Here is a 12,292-nt window from a genome sequence, read left to right as displayed (position 1 = left end):
TCAACTAGTGGGCAACAAAATGGGTCGTGGGCTTGTTCTGATGGAGTTATGAATAGCAGGGGATCTGAATGCAATGGAAACAGTTTCCATATTTTTTGTTTTTTATGTCAAAGTCCACAAATCTGTATTTTGGCACAAATTTATCTCTCACTTTGTCGAAGCTACCCAAATTATACAGATGCCAACATGAACAGGTTGCATAACATGCTTTCATCCTCAAACCATGAATAAAATGACAAGTGAATTCTGTAACTATTTACACACCCTCATGTTATTCCATGTTTAAAAATATATTTTTTTTTTTACTATTTAACATATTCCATGTTGGGCCTATTCATGGTAATTTTAAAGGAAATTTTGGGTTCAATTCATGTTAAACTCAATCTACAACATTTGTGGCAAAATGTTGATGTTGATCATTTCTACTCAAAATCAAGATTACAAAGAGACATTTAAAATGAAATTGGGTAATATTTGGAGCAAAAATGTGAAGCTTAGAATTTTATAAAATCCCTTACAATAATTTATCTTCTAAAGCTTTAGTGATATTTGAGCTGTTCTCCCCAAATTTATGGATGTTTTAGGATTTTAGGAGTCACACTGTCATGCCAGTAAGTTTGTAAAAAGTGTGAAAAGAGAAAGTGTGGTTTTTTTTACACTAAAATCATGTAAATACATGCAGTTTACACCTTGGTTTGGCCCCATTTTGTAAATACATTGTAAGAGTAGATATTTATGTATCTGTTTATTTTTAAATGCGGGACAAGGTTTTTTTGGGGGTTTTTTTGTGGTAATCAATATTATTGTACAAATGCTGCAAATGGAGCTTAACTAGAGTTGAACCTGGAATATTCCCTAAATTACTGTTTGATTTTAAGGACAGTTTTGTTTAATTTTATGTGATAAAAATGTTGTTATTGTGCCAGTTTGCCTCTTTGTCATAAAGAAACAAACCATTTGAGAACTATTGCTGTTGATCTCAGTTCCATGAAAGAGAGCCAAACTGTAATTTTCTGCTGTTGTGTTTAATTTAATGTTTGGACAGATATCTGGGCTTCATTCAAAATGTGGCATTAAATGAATCTGTGTAGGATGTTTGCAGACCTGTGCGGCACTTTGTCCGAATGGACATCGCTCTTATGGCATAGCTTCAAAGCTGAAAGAATGAGCTCACACATTTTGGTGTGTGAAAACCTGTTCATTCTCATGGGATTACATTTGTTATATCTTTACAGCTGCTTAAAATCCAGTGCAAATAATCTAGTATCTTTACATTGTGCTCATGGGTAAATGTCAAACTATAAATATTTGACTGTTGCTAAGTAACCTCAGAAACCACCTGCAGTGTTACATGAACAAATTGATTTAAAAATAGATGCAGCTGATTTGTCACTGTATGCTTCCTGAAAACTGTTGAATGAGAAACCGAGAGAGAGCAAATCAAACAAACGTGCAGCATGATTAATAAAGAACAGTGCATTCTCAATGACCATTAGCATGAGTCTGAGATTAAATGACAAAAACACCTGACAGATGGAGCAGAGTGTCTATAGAAATGCAGAAATTTGTTACAGCAGATGGAAAGTACTGGAGAATGGTGCCACATTGTGGTGAAAATTGAAAATCAGCTGTAGTTGTACACTATACTGATGCTCTGGCTTCCTTTGTCATGACTAATCAATGTCTCTGTTCCAAAACCTAGTGACATTTTAAGGGATCATAGGCATGCTCACAACATGAAGTGTGTTCCAAAAGGTAGCTATAGGATTATGCTGCTTTCTTATGACTGTAACTGTAAGGCAACATTACATATATCCTTCATGCAGAAGGAAATCCCAGAATATATTGCTATGCCTTTAGAGAAAAAAAAGCCCCCCAAATGGTGGTTGAATCAAAATATTGTCATTTATAAAAATACTTAAAATTCATTCAATAAAGAGAATGTTACAAAAATGTACATGTGGTGACATTTCCGCAAAATAATATTATATTGCCTGTTGCACATTTCACAACAATTTTCAAGTGAAATGTCCAGTGAGTGGTGCTAAAAGTGTGTTCAGTTCCCTTCCAGGAACTCGAGCTGTGTCGAAAGCGCTAGGGGAACGCCTCCAGCGTGACTGCACTCTGAACCAGAGTGTAATCTGTCCAATGGATGGGCGAGACGTCATAGGTGGGTGACGTCACCGACCGGGAAGCATAAAAGCACGTGCGGTGGAGCCGGCGTTTGCTTTTTTCAATTCAGCAACCGCTACTCCGTCTGTGTGTCTGTCGATTTGTGTTGTGAGTCTTATTTAGTGTTGTTTGTTCAAGCACAATCAATTGAATTTGGCTCCAGCAATATGTGCAAGCACTTGGGCGATAGCAGATCGCATTATGGGCTGTGTGTTCCTCCCTACACACGTTATATAACTGCTGGGGATACACGCAGTCTGTGTGTGGTCTGCTTGAGAGCAGAGCATGCAGATTCAGCTCTCGAGGGAGCTGACTGCCAGTTTTGTGCTTGCTCTCTGAAGTGAGCTATCACTAGTATGGAATGAAGACGGGCGAGCCCCTATCTTCTTCCCTTCCCTAAGACCTGTCTTCCTCCGAGGAGGTGAACACGTCTATGAAACAATGTTTGCACAAGCATATTATGAATGAAAACGGTGCGCAGTCAGCTCAAAAAAAAAAAGGGGCTGATTGTGCTTCTCCCCGCTGTACATCTTGCATTCCCGCCGCTGCTGAGGCACGGCGGCGAGTGAGACTGCGGGGATCACAACATGATCTGGCGAACGGGTTGGAGACGTGTTCGCCCTATCTCCTCCTGTATTCCCCAGATCTAGCGCTCTCGCTCAGGGAAGCCTGCGTGTGCGGTTCTTCCCCCTTTGAGTGAGAGCTCGATGTTGCAGCGTGCGTTGCCGAGACGCGTGCATTTCTCATTCATATCAGAAGCGATGCCCGAGTGGAACAGACGCTCGCAAGCTATCTGTTCCCTTGCGTGGCGTTGTCTCTGAAGGCTCGTGGCTGCAGGTCAGGCTGGTGCGTGTCTGCACACCATGGCAGTGTTACATGTGCACCAAGCTGACGTACCTGCTTAGAGAGCTGGATGAGGGATAGGGGCTCAATTTGATTGAAATATAAGCTGATCTCTGAGCTCCCTAGAAACGCTGTCTGTGGTTGACCCGATCTGACATGGAGAAGATAGGGTGATCCTCATGGACGCCCCGCTTGCACCTTCTGGCCTGTTGGGCGACGCCATCAATTACGTCGTCAACAGGTACCAGGAGGCTCGTAGACAAGTGGAGGCGTTTCAGCGGTTTCTCCCTCGCCTATCTCTAGCTCAGGGGGCTGCTGGGCGGGAGCAGCCCTCGCCGCGTGCCAGCCCCTCTTCAGAGAGTCACAAAACAGAGCGTGGCTACTCGCACCCCACTGAGGTGGGGCCGTGGTGGCAAGAGTTCTGGGTCGGGGACCTCTAAGGCTAAGCCGGATCTGCAGACCGCTCTTAAGTCTAAGGTGTCCTCAGCCAAGAAGCCCTACGGGCGTGGCCCAGGGCTTACGAGGGCAGATCCTTCTGGGGCAGAGCGGGTTACACCTCATTATATGGTGTCTGTATCCCCCCAGTGCCCTCGGGAGATCAGTCTGCCAACCCTGCCAGTGTTCCAGGGCGCAGCTGGCTCCAGCGAGCGATGTTGTCAGTTTCTTCCGCCCGAAGTGTAGCGGAGCTGAGAAGCTCACCACCCCTGCGGGGGTCTCTAGAGCTCCTGGTTCGGCCGTCTCCTGCCGGTCCTCCGCTTCAGGGCACCGAGCCAGCAGCTCTGGGTACATCAGAGGCCAGTCTCGAGAGACTGGTTCCCTTAGTAGACCATTTAGGCAGCGTGGAAACTACTGCCAAATGGATCTCATTGGGTCCTGCGTACTGTAGAGAAAGGCCTTCTTTGTATTCAGTTCAGCGCTCCGCCACCGCCTTTCAACGGGGTGATTCCCACGTGCGTGGGCCCCCAGCAGGCTCTGATCATGGAACAAGAAGTAGACACTCTCTTGAGGAAGGAGGCCATCGAGGTGGTCCCTCCTCACGGAAGAGAGTCCGGGTTCTACAGCCAGTACATTTCATTGTTCCAAAGAAGGATGGTAGATCTGCGTCAGTTGAACCGCTCAGTCATGTGACTGAAGTTCAGGGTGCTTACACTCATCAGTTGTGTCTCAGGCCAAGTCCGAGGACTGGTTTGTCACGATGGATCTAAGGACGCATATTTCACGTCTCCATCCTTCCCTCTCACGGGAAGTCCCTGAGGTTTGCTTTTGGGGGCAAAGCTTACCAATATCGGGTTCTTCCCATTGGCCTTGCACTCTCAGCCCGCACTTTTACATCAACGATTGGTTGATTCTAGCTCAATCAGAGCAGGTGGTGATTCGGCATCGAGATGTCGTTCTCGCGCACATGAAGGGGTTGAGACTGAACGCCAAAAAAGTGTGCTTTCTCCAGTATAGAGAACCACTTATCTAGGCGTGGTGTGGGATTCAACCACGATGCAGGCACGTTTGTCTCCTGCTCGGATCGAGTCGATCCTCACCTCAGTCAAGAGAGTGAAATAGGGCCAGCCACTCACTGTCAAGCAGTTTCAGAACTGCTGGAGCTCATGGCAGCTGCGTCCAACGTGATAACTTTTGGCCTGCTGTACATGAGACCCCTACAGTGGTGGCTCAAGACCAAGGGGTTCTCCCCGAGGGGAAATCCACTTTGCATGATCAAGGTCACGCGGCGATGCCTACGTGCCTTAGACATGTGGAGCCAAGCTTGGTTCTCAGGGCCCGGTGCTGGGAGCTTCTTGTCGTCGCGTAATGCTAGCGACGGACGCATCCCTCACCGGTTGGGGAGCGGTTATGAGTGGCCACCCTGCCCGCGGTCGCCCTCTCACTTGGCATATCAATTGTTTGGAGATGTTGGCTGTGTTTTGTGCACTCAAGCACTTTCTCCCAGACCTAAGAGATCACCATTTGTTGGTGCGCACCGACAGCACAGCGGTGGTCTCTTACATCAACCACCAGGGAGGTCTGCATCGCGCCCCTTATAAAGCTGGCGCACCAGATCCTCGTGTGGTCCCAGGTTAACTTTGAGTATGGTTCTCGGACCTGATTTCTCTCCTCCACGGCTCTCCGTGGGAGATTCCTGTCAGGAGAGATCTCCTCTCACAGGTGGGGGGCACTATCCTTCACCCCCGCCCGGAGTTGTGGAAGCTGTGGCTGTGGCCTCTGAGGGGGCACAGCTCATAGCTTCCGGTCTCTCAACCGAGGTTGCTGAGACCATCTTCCGATCCAGAACTCCCTCTACAAGGAAACTGTATGCCCTGAAGTGAAAATTTTTCACTTCTTGGTGCGGAGACCGCCACTTTGACCTAGTTAACTGCCCGTTTGGTACAGTGCTGGAGGTCCTGCAGGCCCGTTTCTCCGCAGGGGTAACTCACTCCACCCTGAAGGTTTACGTGGCAGCTTAATCGGCCTACCATTCCCTTCTCGGTGGCCTTACAGTGGGTCGACACCCCCTGGTTACATGTTTCCTCCACGGTGCGCTGAGGCTGAGGCCTCCTGTACGACGTGTCCCTACGGGGACCTGGCTGTGGTTTTAGAAGCTCTCTGTAACCTCCATTCGATCCTATTGAAGAGATTTTTGATCGCATTCTCACTTTGAGACTTCCTTTTGGCGATATCTTCTCTTAAGAGAGTGGGGATTTGCAGACCCTTCATGGCCCCTTCTTATCTCTTCTTTGCCCCTGGTCTGGCCAAAGCGTTTTTTACCCTCAAGCGGGTTATTTCCTAGGTCCCCTCTTCTATACCACGGCCTGTCGTGCTGCAGGCCTTTAGTCCTCCTCCCTGTGGGGAGCCCGACCAGAAGCTTAATTGTATGTGCCAAGCAGGGTCTGCCTGCTTATAAGCAGACCCTTAGTCGGTGGATTGTGGATACTATTTCTCTGCTTATGAATCCACGGGTCTTCCCTCACCTATGGGGGTTAAAACCCATTCCACCAGGAGTATGGCGGCCTCCAAGGCCTTTCTGGCAGGGGTTTCGATGCAGGATTTCTGCAATGCTGCGGGTTGGTCCACGCCCCTCACCTTTGTTCGGTTCTATGACATTGATCTTAGGGCCACTCCGGGCTCTTCTGTTCTTTCGCCCTCGCTGTGCTCCAAGTGATACACACAGGGCAGGTACTTGGAAGTCTGGTGGCGTGGGCATCTCGTTCCCCTAGCGCTTTCGACGCAGCTCGAGTTCCTGGAAGGGAACGTCTTGGGTTACGTATGAAGGGAACCAGATGCTGCGTCTCGAGGCCATACTTCCTGTATCCCTGCGAGCAGTTGCTTCATTCCTAGAAGCAAACGCCGGCTCCACCGTACGTGCTTTTATGCTTCCCGGTCGGTGACGTCACCCACTTATGACGTCTCGCCCATCCATTGGACACATTACACTCTGGTTCAGAGCCCGGTCACACTGGAGGCGTTCCCCTAGCGCTTTTTTTCAGCGTCTCGTTCCCTTCAGGGAACCAGGGTTACATACGTAACCCGAGACGTTTTATTTGACTCTGAAGAACGTGAATTTGAAAATGTTGGTTGTTGTATATATTGTAGTATATATTGTACTGGCGAGCAGCGCTAAAAGGTTAATGCTCTACTGCATTTGAAAACCAAGTACTCCACATCACAAGTGCAGTGCTGTACCAGATGAGCTACTGAGTAAGTTTACTATATCAGAAATATCATACATATGGAGCTGGTTATGTAATGCAAATGTCAAAATGCATTAGTTTATAAACCAAGTGCTATGGCAAAAGCATTTTGTGGTCATAGAACTGTGCAAACAGTCTCTATTAATTGGTAATCTGCACCTTAATCATAATTTGTGTACAAGGGAATAAATGCTGTTGGAGTTTTTGTGCCTCTGGCATTCATTTTAGCTGGAAACTCCAGTGAATTGTGACCCTGGACCACAAAACTTCTTAACGTCTTAAGTCGCTGGGGTATATTTGTAGCAATAGTCAAAAATACATTGTATGGGTCAAAATTATAGATTTTTTTTATGCCAAAAATCATTAGGATATTAAGTAAAGATCATATTCCATGAAGATATTTTGTAAATTTATTAGCATAGCAACATGCTAAACACTGTTAAAATCAACTGTGAGTTGCGTCTTCTGTTGTTGCTGCCTATGACGGTTTCAAATTGTTCACTTATTTTGCCTTTTCATTTAGGATTATGCCTATGGTAGCTCACTGGATTTTGAAACAGAGCCATTTTGTAGGCTACTTGGACTGTAATGAGTGCAAAGTCACTAAATGCCTACCTAGCGTGACTGGCTAAATAAGAACTAACTTGGAATTTAAAAGTTAGATATTGATTGCCTAGATATTGATATGGTGACATTTTAAAGTATTTGATCTTTTTGCTCCAAATTATTTTGCTGTGGTCACAGAGGAGTTTTGAAGTTCAGAAAATACACACACAATTGCGGAAAATAGGGGGACGCTATCCTAGGCTGGAGTCCCTATAGGTAGTCGTGGTAAGCAGACATAAGCATGGGCGTAAAGATTGATGTCCACAGGGTTTCCGTCAAGCCTGATATCCTCCAGGGCTTTCCGTATGTAGTTTATGTCGTGGGTGTTGCAGAAAGTATCTTGGCCTATGCTCTGTATATTGTTGTTCTGGAGGAAGAGAGAGAAGCAGCATTAAATCTGAGGTAATTATTTGTTAGAACAGTGAGAGTAGCAGGACATGTTTTTTACCTGCAGGTGGAGCACTCGTAGGCTCTCAGGGAAGGGTACGGGAATGTAGTCTAACTTGTTGTTTGATAGGTACAGGAACTGAAGTTCCTTCATCTTCTACTCAAGAGAGGAAATGAACACAAACAAGATAAGATTATCAAGCTCCATGTTTTGTTTGTAATTTGTCAGTGGAAACGTAATTATTTGGTGAGGATAAAAAATGAAATAAAAAAGGCATAATGTCATGGTTTGTTTTAAGAGAATGTATCTTCAATATAAGCTAATTATGTTTCACTACATTGGCAGGTTTTTTTTGTTAGTTTTTTTCACTCGTTCGAAGTGTAAACCTGGGGAGAAGAAAAAAAATGCCATTACAGACAAAATTGGCTCATACACTCTCACAACAAAAAGGTACACAAGCTGTCAATAGGGCGGTACCCTTTCAAAAGGTACTAATATATACACTTTATGTACTTTTAAGGAACTAATAGACCCTTTTTTAGAGATACATAAGGTACAAAGGTGTTCCTTTATAATAGTTGTAAAAAGTGATAGCTTTTTTTAGAGAGTGTATAAAAGATACATTCTTATCCACCTTTTTCATCCCGTAAAAATGGGCGCGGCCATTTGTAAATTCTATAGGTCTAGCTTCCGGTCTCATCCACGTCCAGCTATTTTTAGCTGTACAAAACAGTTTGTTTTGCTGCTTGATATTGAGAATGTGTATATTATTTTAATGTATTATCTTAATTATGAACACACATGGTTTGTAGTGCAAACAGTTTGACCATTTACTGCACATTGTTATTCTTCTCGGCTAATGAACTGGAAGTCTCTCACCCATAGGCTTACTTCCACGTTGAAGAAAAAGGTGGATATCTAATATATTCTAATATTCAGTGTTGCCTCTGGAGTAAATTCATCTTATTTTAAGGTTTTTTAGATATTTTTACTGGAAAACAAGTTTGAAAAGAGTTATTGAAACCCTTTTGTTTGTTTGTTTGTTTTATTTTTGTTTTGTTTTGTTTGTTTGTTTGTTTGTTTTAGAATGAAAATTACCATTCAAAAGTTTGGGGTCAGTAGGTTTTTATTTTTTATTTATTCATTTATTTTTTACTTTCATTCAGCAAGGATGCATTAAATTGATCAAAAGTGACAGAACATTTATAATTTGTAATTTATAAGACATTTATAATTTATGTTTTAAATAAATGCTCAAGCGTTCTATCCCTCAAATAATCCACAAAAAAAATCACAATTTCTACAAAAATTATTTCAAAATTTTCAACATTGATAATAATAAGAAATGTTTCTTGAGCACCAAATCAGCATATTAGAATGTTTTCTAAAAAATTCTTACCAACCCCAAACTTTTGAATGGTTGTGTACATACCATAAAGGCCTCTGCATGCATGCCTGAACTCCTCAGCTGGTTATTGCGAACGTCAATGTGTTTGAGGGTAGCTGGGAGTTCTGGAAGGGCCTGGATGTTGTTATCAGCCAATATGAGATCCTGAAGCTGAAGCACTGAACGAAAAGCATCCTCGTTCACTTTACTTATCTGGTTTCCACTCAGGTCGATCCTTTTTAGCTGATCTGAGAACAGCATTAAGTGCAGTTTTCTTAAACTGTAATTCAGTTGTATTCATAATACAATACAAAGTCTTAAATCAGGATTCTTCATTAGCTAACTATCTATGCATTTTATTCCTGATGTAAACTGCATAATACAGCATGTGTTTGAAAAAACACATTTGTATTTGCAAGAAAGAAGTCTCTTCGAGTCTTACTGAGATTGATGAAGTCTGTGGCCCTGACCTCCGTGATCTTGTTGAAGCGAGCGTAGAAGTGTGTGGTTTCTTTAGGGAGAGGGGGAATCTGAGTCAGATCTGAGTCATCACAGTACACACTGCCACTGATACACACACACAGCAGGCAGGAGGGCATGCCTGCAGTAGAGAGGGGGAGAGGAACATGCGATGACGGTTTACACCACTAGAGGGCGAAGATTCACAATAGAAAACACAACATTTTTATCCCTTTCAAACCAATTATCCATCTACCTAAGCCTGTGTCAGGCCCAAACAGGCCCGGACCATGGAAGTCTAGAGTGGAAGGGACAGGTGACTTTGTCGGACGGGGCGGCAGTGTCACTTCCTCCACATAGTCCTCTGGAAGAACTATAGCAGGTGGCTGAGTGACTGCTGGAGGAGGAGCCAGCGTCCCAACCTCAGTCAGTGAGAAGAAAGAGAGGTCAGACAAAATGAATTCACAGAACATAACAACATACATAAACATGTTCATAGTGACTCTTTCTTAAAGGGATAGTTCACCCAAAAAGCTACAAATTGTTTACTAAACCTAATGACATTCCAAACGTGTATGACTTTCTTTCTTCTGTGGAACACACAAGGTGATATTTTTTTTTTTTTGAAAAATGCCTTTACTCCATACAACCAAATGCCTTTTGTCCTTACAACTAAAGTCATTGGATTCAAATGTTGGCTCCCAGCCTTCTTCTGCTGCACGTTCCTTTAGAAGGATTTGGTAATACTTGAGTCATTACTAAAGGGTTACTAGTGTGTTCATTTTAGAATTAATTATTCATTATGCATAATTCACAGTTATTATGAACCTGCATACAGTAGTTCTCCAGGATATGTATAAAAAAATAGTAGTTATAGCTAATAGTGAACTATCAGTTTCAACTGAGCGCAATTACTTATTAAATCGTTCATCAGAGTCTCTTGTTAGGTAATAGTAGTTATCACAATGTTAATAGTGCATTAGCCATTTGTAGTTATTCATTAATGACGGAACAGTATTCTAAAGTGTTACTTTATGGTGTTGTGTGTGTCTAAGAGAGATTTGGGGGAGAAATAGCACTTATCCCCCTTCACTCTGATTATATAGTAAAATATAGTTTGATGTTCCACCTAACATCCTAAATTTCTCCTTTTGTGCTCAGTGGAAGTCATACAGGTTTGGAACAACATGAAGAGTAAATGATGACAGAATTGACAAACTCTTGAAACCTCCCCTCACCTCCTCATCCAGGTCATCATAATCATAGGTCAGTCCATACGGGTTTAGATCCCATGTGTTTGAGTCATCATAATTCTCCAGGTCATATGCTGCAGGGCCCAAAGTAACTGGAGGGGCACTTAGACTGGAGCCCATCAGGGTCCAAACAAGGTATAGTGCCATCTATAGTAGACAAAGTGAATGATCTGTGTAGATGTACTTAGTCCTTTGTCACTGTGGATTTGCGCCTCCATTTGAGACTTCTTATGGATTCAACATCACTGAGTGTCAAGTTAATCCACATTTTGGCATTTTATACTCTAACTTTCTTATTATCTGAAAAGTGAGCTCTCGTTTTGTGGTTCTGGCAATGTCCTCTTTTTTTCTCCCAGGGATTTTATGACTGTCCGCATGAGCTCTTTGTCTACAGCCCTATATGCCTGTCACACCAGTGTTTGTTCAACCTTGAAGGTCATTCTTTCTGGCTGCTTAGACACGTAAATCCATAATAGCCAGAAACATCGCACATAATGACAGTGTGCAAGTTCATACACTTTAGACCCACCACGTATTTGAAAACAAAGTGGTTATGTGGTTTGCAACATTACTCTATCAGACAGTTGTATTTGGGTATGGAACGTGGCCCAACCAGAAGAGTTTTGTAAAGAAGGCTGTTTGCTTTAGTCACTGACAAGGGTGTGCAAGCTAAAGTATGGATTTTCTGCACATATATCTTTATCAATGAATCCTCTGGAGTCGCTTTGCAAAAAAGACCTAAGTAACCTACCAAATATAACATAATAAATCCAAGTCTTCCTCCATATTGAATCAACACATATGGAGTCTATAATGCACATCTACATGGTCATCAATGCTGTGTAATCAGGGGACGACACCAACCTCACCTTCCCATAAACTCCTAACAGCTCCAGCCTGACACATAAGTATTCAGAGCTCTCCTGGGCCTATTCAAATACTCACGTAACTCTGTTTTAAAATATTAAGAAAAATACCAATTACCAAGAAGTCTTCACGCAGCAGGAAGGGGAAAAAGAAACCTACCTTTGATGTTTGTCTGTGAATAGCCAAGGCCCAAGAGCAGATCTTAGGGGAACAGTGGCATGGAAGCTGGCCCTGTGTTCTTCTGAGGATTAAGCAATGAATAACTGACCCAGGATTGAAGACACAAGCAGGTTAGGTGAGGGGGTAGAGGTGGGAGCTCAGCTGGGGGATGGCCAGGTCAGTTTGCTCAGCTGTCACTAATTCTACACCCCTGTCAATGGTGTGGTCTTAGACTCAGTCTGGTTTGGTAATTTACTGCTTCCTACCAGCAGGTTGTTATCATCATGTGGTTTTCAGACATATGTCCTAGGGAGATGCAAGGATTCTTGTTTTTGGCACTATGTTTTATAATGTTTTGGTGTTCCAGAAGAATATTTCTGATTCCTGGAAGCGTCTTGAATTGTTTTGGGAGCGGTCAGTTCACCCTTGTGGTTTCCAGTCTATTTAATCCTACACTTTTTAGACCTCTTAATATAGT

General features: G+C 43.4%; 1 protein-coding gene across 1 annotated transcript; it reads right to left on the bottom strand.

The window, feature by feature from the left end:
* Positions 1-1,013: 1,013 nt before the first annotated feature.
* Positions 1,014-11,925, bottom strand: LOC306856589 (epiphycan-like). The gene is made up of 8 exons (XM_079395951.1): positions 11,815-11,925; positions 10,774-10,935; positions 9,792-9,957; positions 9,519-9,677; positions 9,122-9,324; positions 7,750-7,845; positions 6,561-7,668; positions 1,014-2,106 (listed from the first exon to the last, which is right to left on the bottom strand). Exons 2-7 carry the CDS (start codon positions 10,933-10,935, stop codon positions 7,498-7,500), a joined length of 957 nt encoding a protein of 318 aa, XP_079252077.1. The 5' UTR covers positions 11,815-11,925; the 3' UTR covers positions 1,014-2,106; positions 6,561-7,497.
* Positions 11,926-12,292: the final 367 nt, after the last annotated feature.

This window comes from Barbus barbus, assembly GCF_936440315.1.
Source record: "Barbus barbus genome assembly, chromosome: 37".
Lineage (NCBI taxonomy): Eukaryota > Metazoa > Chordata > Actinopteri > Cypriniformes > Cyprinidae > Barbus > Barbus barbus.
This window is presented reverse-complemented; position numbering and strand designations above follow the sequence as displayed.

Excerpts from the sequence above, each read along its gene's own strand:
- LOC306856589 (XM_079395951.1), bottom strand. The coding sequence starts at position 10,935 with ATGGCACTATACCTTGTTTGGACCCTGATGGGCTCCAGTCTAAGTGCC. Across the intron at positions 9,678-9,791 it reads TGGGCCTGACACAGGCTTAG|GCATGCCCTCCTGCCTGCTG; the intron begins GTAGATGGATAA and ends TCTCTACTGCAG. Across the intron at positions 7,846-9,121 it reads TGCATGCAGAGGCCTTTATG|AAGATGAAGGAACTTCAGTT; the intron begins GTATGTACACAA and ends TCTCTTGAGTAG.